The sequence below is a fragment of the Nomia melanderi genome, chromosome 6 (genome assembly GCF_051020985.1).
Source record: "Nomia melanderi isolate GNS246 chromosome 6, iyNomMela1, whole genome shotgun sequence".
Taxonomy (NCBI): Eukaryota; Metazoa; Arthropoda; class Insecta; order Hymenoptera; family Halictidae; genus Nomia; species Nomia melanderi.
Genome location: NC_135004.1, coordinates 2,875,570 through 2,900,013, shown reverse-complemented (window position 1 = coordinate 2,900,013; position 24,444 = coordinate 2,875,570). Strand labels below are relative to the sequence as shown.

Here is a 24,444-nt window from a genome sequence, read left to right as displayed (position 1 = left end):
TCCGACGAAATTACCGGTAATTCTAACGCCTGTCAGATTAACGATCGATTTTCCAAAAAAGCACAAAAATTTTCGTTGAGTTGACGTAAGCGGCTTAGCGGCGTGTGTCTAGCGAAGCAGCTGTTCCCGTGCGACCTATCGAAAACCCATCCCTTTAGATGTATTGTTCATAGCACGAGCATTAATCCCGTAAATACCAAAATTATCCAGGAAGGGCACTCTCTCTTCCCGAAAGGTGGAAAAGGGCGAAAGCAACGGGGCAACGTGTAATCATTCGGCCAAGTAGGGATCGCGCGCGGATGGATGGGCCATTTAGCAAACTCGAGTAGTACTATGTATAATGTGTCTTTGAACTGTTCGTGACCCAACAGTTCGAATTGTTTTCACCAGATATTTCGAAAATCGTTAATACCATTTGGAATTGTGTATTTCAAATGGAAATATCGGGTATAATCGAACGTATTCAACAACATAAGTTTCGTCGCCTGAAGATAAATTACGGTTTTTAATCGAGAAATTCTAAGTAAAATATATAACTGAAGTCTAATCTGGTTTATATATATTATATGATATATATATTATATGATATAAAAACGCAATTTATTTTAATCTAACTGCTACGAATGGTATAATGTTTCAAGCATAGTAGTTAAATAATTTAAATATTTCATTCAGCATTAAATAAAGAACGAATTTTAGTCCTAAAATTAACAGTTCGTATTAATATGAAATTTTTCATAACACTTCTCAGAAAGTAATTACGTGTTCAAATTCTGAGAAATTTGAAATAATGTAAAATCATGAAAACATGTATATAACCCTTCTCCAGAGACACCAGCCCGCATAGTAATGCCATCGGGCGATAAGAATATGTACTAATTTAAGAGAATTTTTTACCTTTATAACATTACGTGGCGGATCAAGTATCCCATCTATGATAATACGATAAAAGACGTCTTTACTGGCTAGAGGTATCTTCAGTATCGATCACTCGTTGGATCATATTACCACTGACGATATGTAAGATACGGTTACCTCTCCAGCACAGACTTAAGATGCATGCAAACGTTATAATTATAGGATTAAGCCTGCATTAATAACATTCTGTAATAACTGTAAGAATGTAGTCTTTCAATACAAAAATTTCCGTTCGTACACGTAACCGACTGCTGAATAGCTAACAATCAACAATTCTACCATGAGATCCAGTACATATATCTATATACGCGTATGCATGTGTATTTTTAACTCCGAGAGAAAACTCTTAACGTTTGTTGATTTTGTCAACTTTAATCATCGGTTCAGAACCAGCTCATACTAATATATAGTATTATATATTATTGTATATCACATCATGTAATATATGATATATAAATATATATCTTTCATACAATTATATTAAATTATATACAATTTATATTAACACGTTCACTGCGACAGTGGTCACCGATAACTAGAGCTTCCACACTGCTGAAGAACAGTTACAATAAAAACTTTGATTTTAAATAAAAATATTTAGTAACTTAAATAGCTGGATCATAGTGTAATATGACTACCATGATACTAAAGCATTACTAATTATTTTCAATATCATTTGTCCTTGTAATTAAAGAATAAGTATTACTATTCAAAACGCTAGAAATTTTCGTGGCAGTCAACGTGTTAACAAATTTATTATTATATGCCATATAATTGCATATTACTGTATATATTTATATTACATTCTTATATTTTCTTGTAAAAGGTCAATATAAACCTGTCTTTAATTTTGGCCGCTCAGATCTTGCAAATACCCCACTGTGCGACGTGTAGAACCTAGAATCCGTAGTTTTCCTATTAATCGTTCTCTAGGCGTAGAGGGCGATGCAAAACCTCTGATTTTGTACACAGTCGGTAAATCAGAACATGTGACATAGTCCCGTAAGCTTACAATACTATCCTATATCTAATTTGTGGTAATAGATTTCTTTAGTTCATATATAATTGAATTTATATAATTAAAAATATAATTGAATAAAGAAAAATACATAATTGAAATAGTACGATAATAATCGACTTAGAAATTCAAAAGAATTGATTATGAATAAAACATCGTTTAAAACATATTTGTAAGTCAGGATTGTTGAACTGAAAGCTCGCGGCCTCCATAGTGACTTTCGACAGTTCGATACCTCTGACGTATAACGAGTTTACAGAGCATCAAAGTTATATCTGTTCAAAAAATCACTCATATGATGTTTCAATATCACTTCACCTATTTCTAGTAAATTTGTGACGTCTGCTTTCAGAACACATTGGTACCAATGAATATCAGCCGGATTTATGTCATATGTTGAGAACGACTTTTATACAGTATGGCGGAGTTATATTGCATGCATTTAGGCGTGAGACGACATGATTTCAATAAAAGCGAATCTTGTGGAAGATAAGTTTATTTTTTATATAGGAAACGAGATTTAGGCGAGATAAGATTTTTGATTTGTTCTATATTCGCGTAATCGGAAGGATTATTGCAGTGGAATTAAACGTTTAGATTGTGTTCGTGTGCTAGGATTAGATCAGTGAAAAAATTCATAGATTTTGCATCGCGTAATTAACTTTAATCTTTAAGAATTAAGAATAAAGTATTTTCGTTTCTGTTTATCACGGATGGACGGGGTTAGTTTTGTATGGTTCGAGGGTAAGTTTAAGAATGGCTAGCGATTTATCGAGTGGTTGTACCGAAGCAATTGAAGTGCTGGATGAGAAAGAGGAAGGTGAAATATCCTTGGAAGATGTAAGTTCTTCCGAGGAAGGACATCTAAATTACGGATACGGAGCAAGGGTACCTCAATGTTCTAACTGTTTGTCGACTCAACACAACACAGCGTGGTGCACTGCTTCTGCTAAATTGTATCACTCCAGAGGCCCTAATAGAAGAGGTAAATTAAATGATTATATTTTAAAATATAGTTCTCATCTTATTAGTTGTTAAAGTTGTAATTACATGAAACTCTTTATACAATGTATTAGGTTTTATACCACTATATTTTTATATTGTGATTGAATCATAGACATTAATTTATAGGTTTTAGAAATATAGAATTTTGTACTGAATTGTTTTAAAAATCTGTTTTAATATTGACAATATTTTATAAGTTCTGTGTTATTAATTGAATAAATTTAAATTGTTATCTAACTTTTTAATAAAATAATGTATTATCATCTTCTACATATCATGTTCTAATCAAGTAGAAGTTGACCTTATTCTACAAGATGCAGTCCAAGGAAAAGAAAACCGTCATCAGATTAAAGAATCTGGATGTATTGGAGCAAAACATACAGTTTCTACGCTTCAAGAAAAAAATGATGACCTTGTGCCTATTTCGAGTGACAGTGATATGGAAATTGTTGGTCTTGCAGACAATTCTAAACAAATTGTAATACGTTCATCATCAAAAGGTAGATTGAAAAAAAAGAAAAAAAGAAAAAGAAATCATGTAGCTGTGTTATCATTGGACGATTTAGTTTCTTCATCTACTGTGGATGTATCTATACCTGACTGTGTCAGTACATTGAAACATGAAGTAAAAACTACTTCTTCAAGACCGTACCACAGAGAAATAAGTCCTGTTCGTAGAACCACCAGAACTAGAGTAGCTTCAAGGTCACCTCCTAGAAGGCATAGACCTATTGTGCAGGCACATTCTCCCTTTAGGAGATCAAAATCTCCAATTATTCATGGTAGATCAACAACAACAAGAAGATCTCCAAAGAGATTAAAATCTCCTAAACGATCTCCTTATCGATTGCCAGTTAAAACAAGTCCCAGGAAAACATCTCGTCTTGACACATTGTCATCGTCTCACAATTATGTGGAGACTCATAAGTTATTAAAAAAGGTCAGACATTTAGATTCAATAGGAACTGATTCATTAGAAGAAACACTGAATAAGAACAAAGAACATGCTTCTTCTTTGAAGGAAAAGTTATCGAATATGATGAAAAGAGTCTGTGACAATAATAGTGATGTAACAGATATTTCTAAAGAAAAGTCCAATACACGCATAACTAATTTAGAACTTAATGACGCAGATGACGAAGAAGATTTAGCATTATTAAGACAAAAAGCACTTGAAACAAAACAAAAGAAATCAGGTAAACAGAATGAGCAACCAAAGACTGAAACTGTAAAAAAAATAAGTATAGATGATGATCAAGATGCAGAAGACTTAGAATTGAGAATGATCGCACTTCGTTCTGCAGTATTAAAGAAACATCAGAATAGAATACAGAAAGGTATGAAGTCAGGAAAGTATAAGAAATGCAATGCATCCAGGAGTGAAAGTCCATTCACTCAAAGTTTTCTGGATAGCATTCCTATACCAGGCGAAGAATTACTAAATTTTGCGTCACCACCTCATACTCCACTTCCTATGATAGAAAATAATCATACAGAAGATATGGACTTGGATACAGATGTTGAAAGGGAAAAAGAAAAATTACCATATTCTCCAACAGATAAAATTACTGCCAATATACCTATGGACACAGAATTATTAGGAATTCAACCATCTGATGTATCATTTATTAATCTTCATGATGCAAATAATAGTCCAAGTTTTAGTACATCCATACCATCTAGTCAGGATGATCAGAAGTCTTATCATGGAAAAATAATTGAAAATCGAAGTTACTTACCAAATGTTACATATTATGCTGTACCACAAAGTACATTTTATGCAGCTCCAAATTCCAATATGCAATACTCGCAAACAGATCTGCCCGAGACTGTTATTCCAGATTATATGAAAGTACATAATTCTCATATGAATATTCTCGAAAGTAATAATACTTCCAATTTAGATAACAATTTAAGTCAAGAAACACCTTATTCTCCAACTGATACTCCTGTGTATGATCCTGATCTATCACATGCACTTCCACAGACTCTTGGGCCAATTGCTACCTCAAGTTCTTCCTTAGCATCTTTAGGATCTTCTTATATCCCAAATATGCATGAAAATAATGAACAGAGCAATCGCATATCAACAATGCAACATAAACAAATCACAGAATTAATAAACAATGTAAATGTTGATGGACATTTAGACAAAATAGAAACACTCTCCATGCAACCTAGCGTTGGTTCTGCTGCAAATTCCCTACAAGAATCAGTATCGCCGGGTAGTTCAATGATAACAATTGATGACCTTCCTGAAACTGATACAGATGCAAGTCCATTAACTAGCTCTATTGAAAATGTAAAAAGTATGGAGTACATTCCAGATAGTATAACAGACAGTGTCAAAGAACCTCTTTATATGAAAGGAATACCGGATGTTACCAAAGATGTAAATAAAATACCGACATTGATTAACAGGACACTTGTTCCTGCATCCATTTTAAAAACGAATAAACAGTTACAACAACCTTTACCTTTAAAAAAGGCTGTAATAACTCAAGAACCAACATTCAAAAGTGCAGAAATGCAACCAGTTAGCTTGACTGAAGTCAATAATATAAAGGCAAACACTTCTTTTAAACCAATGAAATTAATGTCTTTCCCACAAAAATCTCATTCTGTTCTATCAGTACCTACTGTATTTCATGATTCTTCACATGAAGATTCAATCAATGAACAACCAATGAATGCAGATGGTTTATTGGTAGAAAGTAATAATAATGCAACTTTGGTACAAAATAATGAAACTGTAAATGCAGAATGCCCGGATAAAACCTGTGATATCATAAGTCAAACTCAAAAGAGGAAAAGAAAAGGAATGAAAAGAAAGAGTTCTAGTATTATGGTTACTAAAGAGCATAATATAACAGGTACAAATAATGACAATACAGATATTTTGAATAAACAAGTAAATAAAATATCTAAAATCGAAAGGTCTAAAGATATAGAAAATAATACAAATGTATCTAATTTAGAAACATTCAAAGATGATGCTCATCAAGGAAATCAAATTATTTCGGAAACAAATGAAAGTGAAATAAAAAGTAATGACACATTATCTAGTACAGTGGAAAAAGTAAAAGATACAGCTAATAGAAGACAAAGCTTAGATGAAGATGAGGAAGCATTAAGAGCTATTTTATTAGCTTCGTTGCCAAAACGAACGAAAACGACCAATCAAAATCATTCAAATTCAGGTTCAATAACAACTGTGACTACTGCAGCAGACTGTATTAATCAAACACTTGTAACTCAGACTGTAACAGCAGTTACATTATCTGTAACTAATACAGTTAACATAGTAAACACTACTAGTACAATATCTACATCAATTCCGCCTATAAATTCTTGTAATTCTGAAAATGATAGAAATCAATCAAATTCGAGTGAAAAAGTAAGTAATACAGTTAATTCACAGAGAAGTCTACCTGTTGAAACTGTTAAAACATTATCTGCAATTAATTCTGGGAGAAGAAAATTAGTTCCTATGATTAAGGGTCCACAAAAGAAACATATGAAAAGAATTCCAATTCCTGCAAGTACGAAAGTTGTAAACAATGCGAAAAAGTACCAAAATGCAATGATTCAAAAGAAATTGAATGTACAAAAAGCTGTACTGTATAGTAAACAGAAAGTAACAGAACACAAAACTGCTATTAAAATTCAGCCTAATGACAACAAATGGTCTACGAACACAAAAATAGCATCTGACACACAAAGAATAGTAATTAATTTAGAATCTGACACAGAAAGTGATTCTGAATCTGAACAGCGTAAGCAAAAAATTGTATCTTCAATCAACTCTGCCTCAGTGGATAAAGTACAGTCGAACGTAAATGCCACAGCTGACTTTGAGAAAAATTTAGATCAATTTTTACGAGCTGCACGAAAGAAACAAGAATCTATGGCAGCTGCAAGACCAACTTCAATATCACAGACACCTAAAAAAGAGACAACATTATTAACAAAATTAGAAAATTCATCCAATCTTCACACACCTCTGGTAAGATTTGTATACTACAATATTTTAATATTAACAAGATGTTTAATTGTTTGAACATTTTCATAGGCTGTACGTCACTTACCTGCATCCCAACAAGAAGAATATCGTCGACTGAAGCAACAAATTCTGGAACGAGAAAAATTAAAATTGCATAGAACTACAGAAAATAATAGTTCTATGAAGAATAAGAACGTAGAAGTAATACCAAAATCAGTACCATCCAACAGTCCCAATAAAGAATTAAATTCGAAAATTAATCAGAATACACTTACAAAAAATCAGGATTTAAATGCACAACAACTTAACAAAGAAAATTGTTCAAAAAATTTAGATTCACCAAAAAATACAAGTATCAATAAAATGCATGGCATGGATAAGCAAGAAAATACGAGTCCAAGCCAAACAAACATAACATCGAGATCAATAACAAATCTTAATATATGTATATCCAATGAAAATAATTCAAACAACGTTGGTAATAAAATTGGAAATCCTTTAAAACCAGTTGTTCCACAACCAAAAATATGTGAATCACAGAATGAAATATCAACTAAGTACCCGTTTTCGCAAAGCTTAAAAATTTTATCATCGGATGAAGTAAATCGGAAATTTGTACAAGTTCAAGTAAAAAATGATACACATGAACGAGTAGTAACAATAAATGATAAAGTGACCTTAAATAACAAAACAGTGATTAAACAAAATGAAAATATTTCTGGAAGTAAAAGCACTATTGATAGAAATTCGGATGGTCAACTTACAAATCAACATTTACAATCTGTAGAAAAGGAAATAGTTACAAATAACTTTTCCGTTAATAATAATTCAATGGATTCAGATGCATCCACCATTATTTTAGTCAAAAATGGTGCAAATGTAAATAGAGAAGATAGTACGGATACATCTCGATCAACGATTCGACTTTCGCAATACGAAGCAGATAGTCGAGCAACAATTTCTGTCACAGAAAATAAAGATGATAGTTTTGCGTTATTCAAGAATAATCTATTATCAAATGATAAGAGGAGTATAGAAGAAAATTGGGAAACAATTAAACGGGATGTAAAAACGGAACTAAACACTCTGATAACTCTTCCGAGGGCGGAACAAGAGCAACATTTAATGGATACCGAGCAAAAATTAGTTTTGAAACGGTATGAAAAACCATACTGTATGGTGTAGAAGATACAATACACGTACAGTTACTTATTTATATCTTGTAATATAGGTATACGATTTTGGACGACTTAGCGGAAATGTCGGGTAGTCTTCGGCAGTGGCACATGGAACGGGATCTACAAACGAACTTGGTCGCAGAAGTGAAGAAACTCCGAGAGCAACTGAAAGTTGCTGAGGAAAGGTTGCAGCTGCAGCGTAATCGTATAAATAGTATAGGCCCTAAGGTAGTAGCGGCACACGGAAAAATCAACGCGGGCCGACAAGAATGTTTTAAACTTGTAACAATTTGTTCAAGTTTGGGAAGTAGAATTAGAGGAAAAGAATACAAGTACAGTATACATAGAATCAAAATAACGGTAAACATAGGAAATATTTCCTTTAAAAACATTATTTTCATTGATGTTTTCTAGGGTACCTGAAGCTGGAGCACAACTTTTAGATAATAGATTAAAAGAAGTAGTCAATCACACTCGACAACTTTCTCGGAAGAAAGTACCATCGATTTATCTTTCCGAAGCATACGAATCGACAAAATCAGACGATACTGTGTCCACTGTGCATTCGGATGCTTCACAAAGTGAAGCCTTGTTGATAGTACAAGATAGTGTAGATAATGTTGGTAACGTTGATAATACTAATGCAACGATTTTAAATACGAGTAACTGTTCACTGAAAGCAAGCGAAATTGAAAACAATATATCAGAAGAAACAACTATAGTAGACGTAAAAGAAATCAATGAAGAAGAACAAAACATAACAAAAAATAACTCGTCCATTAGTAATAATGTAGAAAATGTACCTCAACAAAGCAACACAGAAGAAGCATCTAGTAAAGACTCGAGTGCCTCTATTACAGTTTCTAATACCCTTCTTTCAACAAACTCCGAAGAACCGAACGGGAAAGAACCATTAGAAGATATGACAATGAGGCCTGAATCAGCTGCTGAATCTTGCAACCAAGACAGGACCTTCACGAAACCGGAGATGGAACGTTCGACTAAGAAGACACTTTTACCTTATGAATCGATATTAGTACACTTTAAAGTGCCAAGGTGGGTTTTGCTCTCTAAATATTTTAGCGATATTTTCTTAACTGCTTTCTTAAAGGCACAAAATTCTTTACATTTAAATCCTACAAAAATGTTAAGCATTTTTTTCGTGTTTTTTGTCATTCTTAACCAGGAATACGAATCCTAATGGCATTCTTTGTCCATATGAACTGATGGGGACATGCAACGATGGCGAATGTCAATTTATTCATCAGAGAGAGAGTCAAGCCAAGTAGCATATAGCTACTAAAGTGGCATTGTTAAGTTATACGTAAGGTGGTTTTAATCTTTAATCATAACATTCAGAGGGCTTTATGAAATAAAAATCCAATCAAGCCTTTTAATGAAAGCGATCACGGCTTTCTAAAATTCGTCTCAACATTGGAACAAGAAAAACGTTTCTTGTTCTAAGTGTTATTACTCTTCTAATTGCAGGTTCTATTTCTGACGAAGCAATGTACTATATGGATGGCATAATCCTGTTAACAACCGAAGATGTCACACCCGAAGATGGTAAGTTGTCTTCATCATGGCAGGAGTTTGTGCACAAATTAAAATAGCCATTTTATTCTGTAAGGATCTTATATTTTAAGCAAAACAAAATTTTTCATACTGTGCTATTTCAAGCTTCTATTCTATCAAAAGTTTAAGGAAGAATTGCTGCAAGTGTTTATTTTTTACATATGTAAAAAGTGTCATATAAACTGCAAGTAGTTAGTGTGGTTAATGTAAGGAAAAGAATAAAAGAAGAAATTATTGACCGATTGTTGAAGACAGCCATACAACAGGCCAACGTCGGGCATTACAACAAATATTCATTTCAAAACTTCTATATAAGTTACCTCATAAAATGTCTTGTACCTGTATAATAAAAGATTGATATTTTTTTTTAATTGTGTTTTTATTTTATCATTTTAAGAATATAAAGTTCCCCCTTAGATGTAGAAAATTTGAGTAGTATGTTATTTAATCTCCGTATTTATGGCCAGGAAATTCTCCTTGCACTTTATGTTTATGCCAAGTAAATTTGCCTTCAGCTCGAAGTTGATCCCAGTTACGAATCCATTCACGTGGGCATATAGACGTGAAAACTTGTTTAAACCAGGTGCATGCATTCGATCCTGCTCCTAAAATATGTTCACAACGATAGAAATCGGTGTACATTACCCAACAACGTAACGTCTGGTTTTGTTGCTGAAATCTAAACGATGTTAATATGCAGTATTAACGAGAAAAGTAATTTGAAAGAAGGAGATATGTCTATTGCAATTATAAGTATTAAATAAAATTACCTAGGATCCGCACCAGGAGCACGAGTCATTTGTGGAATAATTTCCTGCTTCTCTTTATCTTTAAGGCACGGATCATCTTCATCTACTTCTATAGTTACTTTTTTCTTTTTCGTCTTTTTATCAACCTGCACCACATTTGAGGTTGAAGTTACTTGGCTTACATCTTTTATATCCTCTACGTACTCGTATCTTTTCGCATTCGAAACACGGTCTCGATTTTTGTTTTCAAAAGACATCGTACCTTGAAATCATATTTCAATCTCACTAATAAAAATTACTTTATGGATAACAGTATATTTGACGCAAATATTAATATAAGCCTGAATATTGATAAAAGACAATTTTATCGAAAATTTCAATAACTACAATGATTAATTTTTCGTATATACGCTACGTGCCGCACTGGTATTAAAACATTGTCTTTAACGAGTATACAATGATGATATATTATATATAGACCAACATAATTGGACTTGTTAGTATAAATCGTTTGATTTGATTTGGTAACAAATGCATACTACGATTCAAATAGCGTCTACTAAACATAATACTACAGAGATACAGTTTTCATAAATATATAAGTGTGAATCTATTGCGCATAGGAAAGAAACATTTCTTGAACATGATGAAACAACTGTTAACGGAATATCGTAACATTAGTTTTCGAAATAAACAAATATTATGACAATTAAGCAACTATGAATACAAATTTCATCAATGAATCAACTTTTGATTTGGCTGAAGCTATCGATCATTATTTAGCTTTGTGGAATAACGTGCGCAACGGAACAGTGGGGAGCATTGGAGAATAGCTGCAAGCATTGCTGAAGAGTGGGGAGTGCTGAAACCATAAAAGGCAGAGTAGGGGTGAAATCTTCAGTTTGCCGGGCATCTCTGGACTATGAAGAGTTGTTGTGTTTATTTTTAAAACACGATTGTCTTAAGCTTTCTTGAATCATCTTAGAAGCTTTACTTTTCACCCCTTAGCTTTCGAGCTTCTTGAACCGTGCTTAGTTATCGATGATGAAAGGTTCTTGGGCAGTGAAGTTGCTTCCTTCTCTCCCTGGCCACGGATTACTCTTGACTGGATTTGGTCATGAATGGTCAAGCAGGTTCTTGGTCAGCGGAGCTTCCTGTTCCTCCCTCTGGCCCTGAACCACTGTTGACCAACAATCATTAGTGGTCAAGGACATTTTCCTGCTCCTTCCGGATTATGAGCCGATTGCAACAGCAGTCGGTGAGTCAAATGTATTTTCCTGCTCCGGTCGTTGATCATATCGTAGATGAATAACGAAATGACAGTACCATTGTGGTAGTTGTTGATTTTGTGAGTGCAGTGACCTCGAGGTATGCCTTGCATACTTGTAAATAGTAGTATTTCTGGGTTTATTTCTTGTCGTTAGATAAGACACGTTTCTCCTGTATGTTTCGTCTGATTTACTATTGAATTTGAATGTCAAGAAAAATAACAGAAGAGATCCTACTTTCAATTTTCAACTAAATGCCTTAATAAATATACTATTGCATAACACAGTTTTCCTGAAATGTAAGAACAATGACTGAGATAATAATAACAATGAAGCAGTCAACAAATTACTCTTACATTTTCATGTTACGTTTGGAGAATAAAAAATTTATTTTTACACGAAAATGTAAACGTTACTGATTACGAAACGAAAATTCTAAGTTATTTTTTGATATCATCATCCAGCTAAACGTTACGCCTTAACTTTTTCATAAGACTCAAGGTGCTCCTTCGCAAATGAAATTCATAAATTCTATTCGACGTCTACAATAACAAATTTGCAAATATGGAATTGCTACGAACAGGATCGAAATAATAGTTTTAGTTGTTTATATGTGTTGGAACTTATCCCTCAGCATTTGCATATCTTGAGGTTGCTCTTTTCCATCGTGTTAACCTTGTAGGAAGAAACATAAATTAACGGCGGAATAGTGAAAAGGTTCACCTGCAACACAATTCTATAGGTTGAAAATCCATAACAAAAATGTGAAAAGGTGTAACACGTGAGCGACAGTGACGTTCATTATTTGATAATTCATTGTTATTCCTGGAGGCGCTGTAACATTTAATCATTTTCATTTCTTATGACAGAAATGCAAAGTTCTTTTTTTTTTACTTCCGGTTGGATTGAAAGATACCAGTTAAACATCAATTAAATGTGATAAGATGTGATTCATGCGTCAGTTGTTACCCAATATGTTGAGTATCACTGCTGTACGTGAAGACGAAGTCACGTGTACACCGACGCAGTTCTTCATCCCACTCCAGTCACTCCAAGTTCTATAATATTTGGGTAGCCGAAGCGGAATAGACGTGTATTGTTATCTACGGTGTGCATACAATAATATTGTAAATACGTGTCTTGATCCGGTATAATCTGTTCAGTGTTAGTCGATCGCGTACGTTCCGCGCTGCAATATTTGTAGTGATGCTTTCAAATTATCTTTATCCTTGTTTAATGACAAAGTATAAATCATTGGATTATTTTGGTTTCATTAGTCATTTTGATTATGTCATAGTTCAATTTCGTTAAAATGTTAGTCGTAAAGTGTAAAAGGACGTAAAATTTAACATGAAATGATCCATACAGATTAGTTTCAATTTAAATTTTGCTTCTACTTAATTATCGATATCAGGATTTTCTACAGAGCTGTATTCAGTGTAATATTATTTAGAAATACATGCGCACTGGGAACTAGTTTCGAAAAAAGGCCGAATTATTGTTTTCATAAAAGTACTCCGTGTATTAGTTCTTTCAATTTCTGTATGAGCGATTCGCTTGACGTTTAAACGGATTAGTGGTAAGTAATTTTTTTTAAATATTAATTTTGCTCAGTTTCATGGAAAATATTTGGAATCTTATTTTTATATTTATTTGTGAACCATTGTTATTGAATTAATCAATTGTTTAATTCAACTTGAATTTTTAGTACGTTTTTATCGTGGTCTTAAAAGATCTAGATCTATCACATCACTTCGTTATAATTCGATTACATTTCCTCTGTATTATTCCAAAGTATTTCCGTTTTTAACCGTATATTTGTTCTTTTTTCAATGTTTAAAATTATAGTAGTGGAAACGAACATTTTTTTAATTTCATGTTTATATCTTGTTCGTATTTGCCGCCGCACATTTTTAATAATTTCAAAAATTGCAAAAATATTCGTTCGTTTATTAAATACATTTCGCATAAACGAAACTCGCATACTGCATAGATAACAAGTAAATGTTGATTATTATTTATGTGCAGACATACAGTACTCTGTTACTCTTTACAAGTAAATCAGTAAAATGCATTAAAAATAAAATTATATCTTCAAATTGCATACGTGTATTGACTGTTTTATTGTAATCTTATGTGTAACAATTTTCATCTATTATCAGTAGCAATGTGGTTGTTTGTTTCTACATTTTTATCATTCTGTAGTAATCTTTGAACTTGATAAACTTATCTAAATCCACTTTACAGTAGATATAATGATTGTACACATATTGATTAATTAAGAGTAAAAGAAACTAATTTTGAAAGTCTTATGTGAAATGTGTTCTCCTTCTCCTAGAAAAGTAATGACCTAAAACTGAAGGAGCACACTTGAGAAATCTATGTTGAAGAATACCTTTCACCTATAGTGTTCAACAGTTTTTGTGAATAAAAGAATAGAATTAAGAACTATATAAAGCATACAAAAAATTGTTATCATCTGAGATAGTATTTTACATTAGTATGTATGTGTTATACATATATGAAATATCAGTATACTAAAAGACTATACAGTGTTATTTTTTCAAAGGATAGCTGAACATTTGTCCAAGATGTCAGACATTGAAGAAGATGAGGTATACATAGAATTGTATTGATAATTAAGTAATAAGTATTAATATTGTACTAAGTTTTAATGTTATTCATATTTCAGTTTCAAGATGCCCAGGAATCTATACCAGAGTAAGTATATAATTATTCTAAATATACATATACCTACACACATATTTATTTATATACTAAATTATTATTATTTTTTCATAGACCTACTTCTATGGATTTGGATACAGCAATAATGGAAGCAGAAAAAGCAATACATTGGTTTTTTAACAATGATTTTGAAAAAGCAAGAAAAATCATGAAACCGTGGGCACACTGCAGTATATACCACTCTTTAGGGACGAGTGTTTTTGAATTCCTTGAAGCCATTCTTACATTTGAACAAGTATTACATCATAATAAACTGAAATATATGGAAAGTATTTTATCGAATAATACATTATGATATGTATTGCTTAGCCATACATTAAAAAGGCATCTGCAACCGTGAAGCAGTGCACGAGCTTATGTTTGAAGCAACGTAAACATATCACATTAACACAAAATATTGGTAAAATAGTTCAAAAGGCTAATTACGATGCTTATACACTGGGTACGTATATGCACTTAAGTATATTAATATGACATGACATTTTTAATTAGCTAAAGCTTTAGATTCTTCTATGAATAACGTGCATGATCAGCTGAATCAAAATAAAAGCATATAAAGTTTCACTACTACGCATTTGTGTAAACAAAACTTAAGGCATGAAGGAATAATGAAAACTTAATATTACAGAGGAAGTGCATGCAGAACTTTGTTACGCAGAATCACTCCTTTTCAAATCGGTACTCACGTTGGTGGAGGACGAGAATTTGGTCAGTTTTGTCAAAGCCGGATTGAAACTTCGTTCCTGCTATTTGTCATATAAGTAAACAAACTAGATCGCTAACTATCCATCTCAAATATTTATCGAGGAATTATATATTGTTTCATGCATGTTATCCTTCTTAGGGAATGTCTAACAATTTTGAATAATCGGAAATGGGAAAATGACGTTCATAAAGTACATTTTGAAAGTGGCGTTCGTACAGGAATTGGGGCATTCAATTTGGTACATACTATCATCTTTATCGGTTAAAATTATTTAAGTAATATAATACTATAACAAATTTTGGGGACTTTTTAGATGATCTCATTGTTACCAGCAAGAATTATCAAACTACTAGAGTTTATAGGCTTTTCAGGCGATAAGGTAGTATTAATGAAGCATTACGTCCTTTAGTAAAAGTGTTTTCATAGGGAAGCTCATATAACAATAATTTGATATCTCTTCTACCAATAGGAATATGGTTTAACTGAGTTAGAAGCAGGATATAGGGAAAGAAGAGGATTACGACACATTTTGTGTGCAATGATTCTCTTATTTTATAACTTAGTGATATCTTTCATTTTAAGTAACACAGATGGAGATTTAGAGTGGTGTGAAAAAGTATTGGAGGAGGAGTTAAGTCTTTATCCAAATGGTGTATGGTTTTTATTTTTAAAAGGAAGATTAGAATTAACAAGAGGAAATTTTGAAAGTGCTATAGAATGGTATACAAAATCTTGGAAGAGCCAAGATTTATGGCCTCGATTTCATCTTCTCTGTTTTTGGGAGTTAATGTGGGTGCATTGTGCTCTTCTACAATGGGAAAATGCTGTCAAGTTCGCCGATATTTTAGTCAAGAAATCAAAGTGGTCGTGTACTGTTTCTTTATACCAGAAAGCAGCAATACTTCTTATGCAGAAACCATTGTCAAAAAGTGAAGAAAAAGAATTAATTAACACCTTGATGATGCAGGCGCCTACATTTAAGCAGCGTGTAGCAGGAAAGTCGTTGCCAATAGAGAAGTTTGTTATTAAAAAGACAGAACGTTATTTTGCTCAAAAAAGTAAGCTGGTGCTTCCCGTATTTGAACTTATGTATGTGTGGAATATGTTCAGAACTATCGGCAAACGGCAAGATTTAATATTAAATATATTTAAGTTGATTGAAGAAGAAGAAAAAGAACTTAAAAATAGCCCGTGAGTCATTTTGATTGATTATATAATCGATATTATGCATTGTAATCGTACACCGACATTAACAGATTTTTAATTTCTTGCAGGAAAACTGAATTTCATGGCGATAATGAAGCTCTTTTATTACTTTTAAAAGGCGCTTGTTTACGGCATTTAAAACGCTATTTATTAGCAGAGGATTGTTTAACTCGTATTCTTAGCCTAGATAAATCAATTAATGAAGATACTTACATACTTCCATTTGCAACAGTGGAATTATCTTTGTTAGCAAAAGATCAAGGAAACATTCCATTAGCTATTGAGTTTCTAGAAGATGCTAAGTTAGTTACTTTTTCTTTATTAATCTCAAATATTTCCCATAACTAATTAACAATTAATTGAGATTATTTTATACTATTACAGGAGGAATTTTACTGGATATCTTCTTGAAACTAGATTACACTTTAGAATTCATTCTGATTTAATGAACTTGACAGGAAAGAAGAATGAAAATACTACAATACAATGATATCTAAGAGATGATTAGTTTTTTTTTTTCAAAATCTTAGTTACTGCCAATAGATTTACTATTGGACGTTTAAGTATTGATACTTTCCTTAAATATTTATTTTGAAAAAAAAATATATTATTTTATATATAAATATATAAAATTATAATATATATCTATATATATATTTTTATTTTAATTTTTCTTGTTAGATTGATTAATCAATTTCAATATTTTACCTTCTTTTGGTGCAATATGTCTTTCTATTATTTTTATACATGAATTGCTATTAGTAGTGATTGACACTCGTTGTTTGTTATCCATATACTTATCTAGAGCACAGATCACAAATAGTTCAAAATGTTTAAAAAAAAATATAAGATTAAATTACTTCTTAAAATTAAATTATTTTTACCATAAAAAGCATTAACAAATATTTATAAACATCTATTTCAGTAATTTTAGCAGAAATTTAATATATGTACATGTTAGATATGTGTACATGCATTTGTACACATGTATTGACACTTGCGTTGTGTTTATACTATTTAATAAATCGTAAATCAAGTGAAACATGAAAGAACATGAAATGGGAATAAACAAATGGTTTATTAATAATTAAACGAAGTCAAGTTATTTTAGTTGGCATAATTAGAATAGTTCTTAATACATTAAGCTGTTAAGATTTTTCTTGGTTGAGAAAAAAAACGTAATGTAAAAAATGCATTTGATAAGAATAAATAGTCAACTATATCAAGGCCAAGGTGGACAGTTAAGAACCCTTTCCTTCTTATTACATTGCTAATCATCTATCTCTCTTTCTACTGCAACGTTTATCATCTACATTTTCTTCAAATCCCAATTACCACCTTCCTTCTCACTCTTTATCATTCAGATGAATGTAAAAAAACAATTATTGTACGTTTTGATTACATCTCGTATAGTATAAACTGCAAACTACGACTAATAATTCTTACTGTTCTGATTGTACTATGTAATGCGAGTAACGGTAGGAATCATCTGCTCTCGAAAATTTACATTTTTGACTCGTAATGCCATTCGTGACAAAATGCTAAAACTGTTAGACAAATGTTATCGACGGGAAAGTGCACGTGTGCGACCATGGCGACATCAGCGATGATATACCCAAATTGCTAGACACATGTTATCGACGAAGACTGTGTGAATAGCTAATGCAAAACTCCTAAAATTTTTCTAGGCCTAGATATAGATTTCCATAAAGTGTAACGTGCATACTGATTTTAAATATTTGCATGCAGTAAGGTTACACGTCTTCACACAGAAAGACTTTATTTATCCTTCGGAATGGACTTGGAAAATTTTTGTAAACATCTGCCAAAAGTGGTACGTATTTTTCACATAAACGTTTTTAAGATGTACAGATCAATAATTGGAAAGAATCATTTTTTAAATTTGTAATATGTTTAATAGGAACTTCATGCTCATTTGAATGGTTCCTTGAGTCCTGATACATTGAAGAAACTATACAAGATGCAAAATCCTAGTTCTGATAACTGTGAGAATATAGTCATGAGCACTGAAAAATATTCATCATTAGGCGAGTACGCTAATCTTCTCCTGAGTTCTATTTCATCCATCTTAGATGACAATTAATGTATTATGCTAAAGCTTTGAACCAAAGAACATATAATAATAATTTTGATAGGTGTTTCAAAGTGTTCGATATTGCACACTCATTGACAGTAACACCAGAAGCAGTTTATCAATCTGCTTATGATGTGATTAAAGAATTTAAGGAAGATAATGTGATATATTTGGAACTTAGAAGCACTCCTCGTGCAATTAGCGGACAAATGACAAAACGAGAATACATAGAAGCTATTGTAAGAGCATTTGTGTAAGTTTACTTTAATAAAAATAATTTTATTTTATATACTTATGCAAGTCTATGATACTTAACTGCGGTATTTATATTTTTAGGGTCTGCAAGGCAGATTTTCCAGATATTATTGTAAAATTGCTAATATCTATTAATCGTAAACAAGGATATAAAGCTGCTGAGGAGAACATAAAATTAGCGATAGATTACTTTGGAAGATATCCACAGTATGTAGTAGGTCTAGATCTCAGTGGAGATCCAATGGTTGGAGATGCATTTTTAGAATTATTAAAGAAAGCAAGAAGTGCTGGTCTCAAAATTGCAGCCCACTGTGCAGAGGTAATTTGTATCACATTATATTTAATGATAAATAAGGTTGATGAGCATTAAAGAGCTGAAATATTTTATCATTTTTCTAGTACAGATTTCAAATGAAATGGAAACACGTGATATTCTTAAGTTCAAACCAGACAGACTAGGTCATTGTACTTGCATTCATCCTAATCTACAAGGATCAGATAAATTATTTTACACACTTATCAATTCAAAAATTCCTGTGGGTAAGAACATTATCATTGTTTTAATGGATTATTGTCTAAATCATTCATAAATCTACCAAATATCATATTTTTACATTTCATTTAGAATTGTGTCTAACATCAAATGTCCAGTGCAAGACAGTACCTTCTTATGAATCACATCAGTTTAAATATTTGTATGAAGCTGGTCATCCTATTTGCCTTGGTGTAAGTAAAGTTTGTTAATATTCATATAAGCTGTTATTTTCCGTGTAACATGAATTTTTAATTGAAGCACCGTTCATTTTGTAGACTGACGACAAGGGTGTTTTTCATACATCTTTGTCGAAGGAATATGAGATAGCTAGTTCGACGTTTGGTTTAGGGTGGGAGGAACTCATGAAATTGTGTGCGTCATCTGTGGAATACGCTTTCGCGACAGAAGAAGAAAAGAAAGTACTGTTGTCTAGGATTGAAAACTTTAATTGTCAATTCATATTTTAACATTCTCTAAAGAAACTAATAAGTGAGTCAAAATATAAAAATAATAAAAATTTTGTGGTTACAAGCATTCGGCCAAACTGAGTAGACGAATCGCTTTAATTCCAAGTACAGAGTCTCGACGAGGTAGCAGGACCACTGATATAAAAGTAATGTCGATTTTATTCGTTATGATATTCGTGGGTTCGTTTACATAGATTTACAGATAACTAAGTTGCTACTTATGGAGAACTATAATAGTTGAATGTCGTCGGTGTTTTGCTGTTTTTTTTTTCATATCTTTCGGTAATATCATATATAATATATACAACATTTATAATAACTATTATAATATTATGCTTGTAAATGTGGTGCTGCATCTTTGTTTCGGATTGTCAACAAAGAAATTATTAATACCCACGAACCGGGTCATAAACCGCGACTCGATAAATATTAACAATCGCCTCGTTAGCTTCTTCGCGCTTGAATCACGATCGAACGCGACGTGCGTACCACACTGCTACCCGCGCGTTTACACGGGCTTCATTTCCTTGCGTGCTTCGCTTCCAAATAACATCATTCGTCCTCTTGTCGATTTTTCATTCGCCAGTTTCATATTCCGTAAATCGATCTAAAATAAAACAGCCCAAACTTAGCACAACTTGGAAAGGAACCGAATACGAAGCAGTGTCGTCGTTCGGTTCCTACATCGTGGTGGTTACATTGTGCCGGCAAACTGCGTCGCGATCGAAAACGAAAACAACGGACGAAACGGTAGTGAACGTCTGCGGGAAAGAACAAAAAGATCCCGCGTGCGCTTCGTTTCCCCGTTTCGACGCAGGTCTTTCCCAACATTTCTCCGATTTCGCTCGTATTAGAACCGTTTCTCGCTATCACGACGTAACAAGATGATAATAGTAATTAGCTGCGATAATACTAATAGTAGAGTGATTAGGAATAGCAGTAAATATAGTCGTAATTAGAATATTTACGATGACAATAATATCGTTCTTAATAACCATAATAAGAAAGTATTTTCTACCGTATGTATAATATATATAATATTCGTCCTATATAACAGTCTTTTTGGCCTAACCATCTCGAGCTATAAACAATAAAACAATTTCATCCCTCCCCTCGTCCGTGCCGTCTCGTGCATCATCTTCACCGCGATTAAAAAAAATTAATTTCTTACTCTTTATTCACTCGTTTTTCAACTCTCGCTTTATACTGTCCACTTTTCTCTCGATCTCCTCTTCTCTCCCTTTATCGTGCTCTGTCTCCCTTTTCACCATTCTTTAAACCTACGATTCCTTTTCTATTTACTGTCGCGCGTGTACTCGGCTAATATCTTACCCTCGCTAAATCGGTTTTACTCTAACGACTATGACTAAGAAAAAAGGATGTACTTTAAACCGTCGACTCTAAGCGGATCCACGGTCACGTGTGTCCCTCTGTATTGTTGTCCTATCATGGATGAGGATACGGTGTGTCGGATCGCGTGCAAAGACTTATACCGAGCGTCTCACGCATACAATATATACGTACGTATAATACATACATAAGCATTACGTGAAGGTGATACGTCCTCTAATCGTTCCTACATTTATAGATCCGTCCGCCATGTGTCGCGACGTTCACACAACGTTCACTCGCTCAGAGAATAATGTTAATATTGACACTGGCCCAAGTTTCGACATCGGTGAATGTGTTTATCGTTCGAAAAGGAGAACAAAGAAGACGAAGTCGAAGAAGAAGAAGAAGAAAAAGTAGTCAAAGTGAAAATCACTACGATGAGACAACGACGAAACGGCGGGAAGTGTTGTCGATCGAACGTTCAGATCCCGTCACGGGGAGAGTTAAATGCTTTCGACCGACGCTCGTTTGTCTTGTCGAACGAATTTACAGACGGCGTCAATAGATGTGAGCGTCGCAGTGATAAAAAGTAAAACGGGAAGGGAAGGGAAGCGGCCGACGACTATTCGAGGCGGGATTCGTGTTTCATTCGACCGAAGACGGTTGCGCTTCCGGTTCCGCGACGGAGACCTCGCGTATGATGAACCGATGATCGAGCTGCAACGGAGACGAAAGTAAAAGAAAAATAAAAATGATTCGTGCGTTGAAGAATAAAAATCACGATACACAATTGTTTTCCTCCCTTTATCTTTCTCGCATTGTCTCTCCCACATTTTTCTCTCTAAATCTAGTAAAAATTATGATAATAATAATAATAATAATGCAATAGCGTGTTTTCTTGTATAATATTGTCGCACTGAGCTCTGTCCCTTTGCGAAAGAAAAACAAAGAAAAATAATGTTTGAATGACTATGTACACTTAACAAACGCGTGATAAGATGACCGATTCTTCCTTCCTTTCTTTCTCTCTCTCTCTCTCCCCCTCTTTCTTCCTTTCTCTCTCTCTCTCTCTCTCTCCCCCTCTTTCTTTCTTCCTTTCTTTCTCTCTCTCCCCCTCTTTCTTTCCCCGTTTCTTTCTCTCTCTCTCTTTCTCCCCCCCTCATCACACTCACTCACGTTCTCTCTCTCCCCCCCCCCCCCATCACACTCACTCAAATTCTCTCTCTCTCACTTTCTCCCCCCCATCACACTCACGTTCTCTCTCTCTCTCTCTCCCCACCCTCCTTCCATCTTCCCCTCTCGCTCTCATCTTCTCACTCTCATTCTCTACATATCTCCCTCTGATTCGCTCACTTTCTGCTTACTTGCATACGCGCGTGCATGTATTTATATATCTATGTTATGTATGTATGTGTATATACTTGTTCATTCTCTCGTTCTCTCTCATTCCCTTTCTCACTGTTTAATATTCGCAGTGGTACGATAGATATAATAATCGCGGTAAAAACAAATGTACACGTACTGTTTAAAAATGCTATAAAATATCGGAAGTAGGCCGACCCCTCGAATATCCGCGGACACGTCGAACGAACACAGCTGCCAGCAGTAGAGCCCTAGCCGATCGCTCGGACCTCGAGATTTTCGCCGAGAGATCGACGGCAAATAAATAAGTTAAGATGTTTTGATTCGGCGATAGTGGTTTTTTTAAAAAAGGGGGGGGGGGCGAAACACAAAAAGAAAAAAAAACAGAAGGAAAGGGGCCAAGCAATCGATCGTGTTCGGTAAGTTCGTTACTCGCGAGAAAAAACGTCGCTTCGATTCGGCCGAACGCTTCCTGTATCCATTTGTCTCTCACTCGCTCATTGTCTCTTTCGCCTTTCTTCCTTTCTTCACTCGTTTCGTTTGTCATATTATTTTTAATAAATGATGTGCAAACATCAAATTCCTAAACGGGTTGCGCTGCTGGAAAGTCGCTTGAGTGAAAGGAATGCAAGACTTTGAGAATCGTCACGATTAAAAAGATGAGAAGCAAGGGACATCTTTTCCTTCATTGCACACGTTCAGAATCACACGTACATCACTATTCATACGATGTAACGATCGAATTAGTCGTCGAAGCAGGACAGCCTACCAGGACGCGCGGATCGTTTCGATTTTTCATCGCAGCGCAGGGTCGTTCGATGGTCTAGCAATGGGAAATCGCTCTTGGATCGCGGATGAAGAAATTCTTCACCCGCATGTGAGTTTCTTCGTTCATCCGGTATCGTCGTCGCCAAAGGAAGAATGAATAATCGTGCCTGACGCATACACGCGCGGCTCCCGTTTCGGAAACAGGAAATGTGAAATCGGGCCAGCACAGGTGATCAGCCGCAAACTAGTATCACAATATCAACTGTATTCGAAACCATACCGAAGGAAACCTGAAGTGTCTTGTCGGTTTTCGCACCGATTGAGAGAAACTTAAACACGAATTGATGTTCTCGATACAACGCGGCAAAGCGAAAATAAAATTGAAACGATCTCCTGAGCGTTGCCTGGTTAAGACCTCTCGTATCTGAATGAAAGTGACATCTTTTGAAAGGAACAACTTCCTTCTAAGAAAAAACGAATCCGAGACTACTCGTAAAAGCAGTACTGCGCATCTGAGACATTTTTGTACAATTGCGAATAATGATCGGCGAATAAACGTTCGCGCTTCGTCCGCCTCATGGACCGATCACGATCATCGTCGAATTATAAATGAATAGCTGCGATCTGTTGATTGTGTGTCCAAAGGGCATCGTGAGCTGCACTTTATGGTTTCGCCGCTCGTCGTTCACGAGACTACGCTCCGCGACGATTTCGTCGTGTTGTTGTTGCTTGCCGTGCTGCTCCCGGTTCTGCTGTCCGTCTGGGCGAACAGGACACCTTGGTACATCACTCCGTTCAATTCCATACTAACCACCAGGGAATTGTCACCGTTCCTCCCGTCTCCTGCGAATAAAAAGTTCAATTATCGTTAGTGAAACGGGGAATCATTGATGCTCCTATCGTATTGCGGAACTACTAAAGCAAGAAAGAGTCTGTTCTCCCACTCTTCTCACTCTTCCCTACCCCTTCTACGATTCCATTCCTCATCAGCAGACATACCCCAACAACCCTCTCAACCACCACAGAACCCACAAATGAAAGTAGAAGTATTCTGTACCTCGATTTGAAATTTTAATGTGCGTGCCCAGGGTGGCTGGTAAGTTCTTTTCAACTGGGCTGTCATCATCCGACAGTAGCCTCTTCGCTGGTGTTGGCCCAGGTGTGCCGACTATGTCCGGATCCCTCTTTACTTGTAGGCTTCCGCCCGAGGAGGGTGAACTTTGTCTTGCCGGCGACGAGGACACAGGCGACGACCT

The 24,444-nt window shown here is 34.3% G+C and overlaps 5 protein-coding genes and 2 long non-coding RNA genes across 23 annotated transcripts in view; 4 read left to right on the top strand and 3 right to left on the bottom strand.

The window, feature by feature from the left end:
* The first annotated feature begins 2,149 nt into the window (after positions 1 to 2,149).
* On the top strand, positions 2,150 to 10,068 carry LOC116426351 (uncharacterized). 6 transcript variants are annotated; one of them, XM_031975189.2, is made up of 7 exons: positions 2,150 to 2,921; positions 3,232 to 6,947; positions 7,014 to 8,101; positions 8,176 to 8,454; positions 8,537 to 9,178; positions 9,309 to 9,446; positions 9,611 to 10,068. In XM_031975189.2, exons 1-6 carry the CDS (start codon positions 2,693 to 2,695, stop codon positions 9,409 to 9,411), a joined length of 6,057 nt encoding a protein of 2,018 aa, XP_031831049.2. In that variant the 5' UTR covers positions 2,150 to 2,692; the 3' UTR covers positions 9,412 to 9,446; positions 9,611 to 10,068. The 6 variants fall into 6 exon arrangements, with proteins under 6 accessions (XP_031831049.2, XP_031831056.2, XP_031831077.2 ...); XM_031975196.2 differs by having other exon boundaries at positions 9,309 to 9,451; XM_031975217.2 differs by having other exon boundaries at positions 3,256 to 6,947; positions 9,309 to 10,068.
* A 45-nt stretch (positions 10,069 to 10,113) lies between these two features.
* LOC143174659 (uncharacterized) lies at positions 10,114 to 11,151 on the bottom strand. Of its 2 annotated transcripts, none has more exons than XM_076368775.1 (2): positions 10,468 to 11,151; positions 10,114 to 10,376 (listed from the first exon to the last, which is right to left on the bottom strand). In XM_076368775.1, exons 1-2 carry the CDS (start codon positions 10,701 to 10,703, stop codon positions 10,142 to 10,144), a joined length of 471 nt encoding a protein of 156 aa, XP_076224890.1. In that variant the 5' UTR covers positions 10,704 to 11,151; the 3' UTR covers positions 10,114 to 10,141. The 2 variants fall into 2 exon arrangements, with proteins under 2 accessions (XP_076224890.1, XP_076224891.1); XM_076368776.1 differs by having other exon boundaries at positions 10,174 to 10,302.
* Positions 11,152 to 11,555: 404 nt separating this feature from the next.
* Positions 11,556 to 17,466, top strand: LOC116426384 (tetratricopeptide repeat protein 39B-like). 9 transcript variants are annotated; one of them, XM_031975462.2, is made up of 11 exons: positions 11,556 to 11,704; positions 14,289 to 14,329; positions 14,407 to 14,435; positions 14,517 to 14,697; positions 14,772 to 14,904; positions 15,091 to 15,223; positions 15,307 to 15,406; positions 15,482 to 15,547; positions 15,638 to 16,359; positions 16,443 to 16,676; positions 16,759 to 17,466. In XM_031975462.2, exons 2-11 carry the CDS (start codon positions 14,306 to 14,308, stop codon positions 16,862 to 16,864), a joined length of 1,728 nt encoding a protein of 575 aa, XP_031831322.1. In that variant the 5' UTR covers positions 11,556 to 11,704; positions 14,289 to 14,305; the 3' UTR covers positions 16,865 to 17,466. The 9 variants fall into 9 exon arrangements, with proteins under 9 accessions (XP_031831322.1, XP_031831313.1, XP_031831330.1 ...); XM_031975453.2 differs by having other exon boundaries at positions 14,284 to 14,329; XM_031975470.2 differs by lacking the exon at positions 11,556 to 11,704 and adding an exon at positions 11,796 to 11,814.
* A 524-nt stretch (positions 17,467 to 17,990) lies between these two features.
* On the top strand, positions 17,991 to 20,333 carry Ada (adenosine deaminase-like protein). Its single transcript, XM_031976963.2, has 7 exons — positions 17,991 to 18,208; positions 18,296 to 18,426; positions 18,531 to 18,722; positions 18,806 to 19,043; positions 19,129 to 19,264; positions 19,350 to 19,450; positions 19,535 to 20,333. Exons 1-7 carry the CDS (start codon positions 18,170 to 18,172, stop codon positions 19,724 to 19,726), a joined length of 1,029 nt encoding a protein of 342 aa, XP_031832823.2. The 5' UTR covers positions 17,991 to 18,169; the 3' UTR covers positions 19,727 to 20,333.
* LOC143174590 (uncharacterized) lies at positions 19,868 to 21,328 on the bottom strand. Its single transcript, XR_012998753.1, has 2 exons — positions 20,898 to 21,328; positions 19,868 to 20,333 (listed from the first exon to the last, which is right to left on the bottom strand). It is a non-coding gene; the product is annotated as an uncharacterized LOC143174590 (long non-coding RNA).
* On the top strand, positions 21,097 to 21,810 carry LOC143174591 (uncharacterized). Its single transcript, XR_012998754.1, has 2 exons — positions 21,097 to 21,246; positions 21,315 to 21,810. It is a non-coding gene; the product is annotated as an uncharacterized LOC143174591 (long non-coding RNA).
* Positions 21,811 to 22,273: 463 nt separating this feature from the next.
* retn (retained) overlaps positions 22,274 to 24,444 on the bottom strand; it is a 167,641-nt gene continuing 165,470 nt past the window's right edge. For all 3 annotated transcript variants that reach the window (XM_031977556.2, XM_031977565.2, XM_031977574.2), the window contains 2 exons: positions 24,246 to 24,442; positions 22,274 to 24,031 (listed from right to left, as the gene is read on the bottom strand). In XM_031977556.2, coding sequence (XP_031833416.1) covers positions 23,874 to 24,031; positions 24,246 to 24,442 — 355 coding nt within the window. In that variant the 3' untranslated portion in view covers positions 22,274 to 23,873. The remainder of the gene's footprint in view (positions 24,032 to 24,245; positions 24,443 to 24,444) is intronic.

What these genes read in the sequence shown, in the direction of transcription:
- LOC116426351 (XM_031975189.2), top strand. Translation starts at nt 2,693, where the DNA reads ATGGCTAGCGATTTATCGAGTGGTTGTACCGAAGCAATTGAAGTGCTG. An exon ending in CCAATCTTCACACACCTCTG is followed by an intron (nt 6,948 to 7,013) that starts GTAAGATTTGTA and finishes ACATTTTCATAG; the next exon opens with GCTGTACGTCACTTACCTGC. An exon ending in CAAAAATTAGTTTTGAAACG is followed by an intron (nt 8,102 to 8,175) that starts GTATGAAAAACC and finishes CTTGTAATATAG; the next exon opens with GTATACGATTTTGGACGACT.
- LOC143174659 (XM_076368775.1), bottom strand. Translation starts at nt 10,703, where the DNA reads ATGTCTTTTGAAAACAAAAATCGAGACCGTGTTTCGAATGCGAAAAGA. An exon ending in GCTCCTGGTGCGGATCCTAG is followed by an intron (nt 10,377 to 10,467) that starts GTAATTTTATTT and finishes AACATCGTTTAG; the next exon opens with ATTTCAGCAACAAAACCAGA.
- LOC116426384 (XM_031975354.2), top strand. An exon ending in TTACGATGCTTATACACTGG is followed by an intron (nt 14,905 to 15,090) that starts GTACGTATATGC and finishes TTAATATTACAG; the next exon opens with AGGAAGTGCATGCAGAACTT. An exon ending in AAAGAACTTAAAAATAGCCC is followed by an intron (nt 16,360 to 16,442) that starts GTGAGTCATTTT and finishes AATTTCTTGCAG; the next exon opens with GAAAACTGAATTTCATGGCG.
- Ada (XM_031976963.2), top strand. Translation starts at nt 18,170, where the DNA reads ATGGACTTGGAAAATTTTTGTAAACATCTGCCAAAAGTG. An exon ending in TTGCAGCCCACTGTGCAGAG is followed by an intron (nt 19,044 to 19,128) that starts GTAATTTGTATC and finishes TTTCTAGTACAG; the next exon opens with ATTTCAAATGAAATGGAAAC. An exon ending in GTCATCCTATTTGCCTTGGT is followed by an intron (nt 19,451 to 19,534) that starts GTAAGTAAAGTT and finishes TTCATTTTGTAG; the next exon opens with ACTGACGACAAGGGTGTTTT.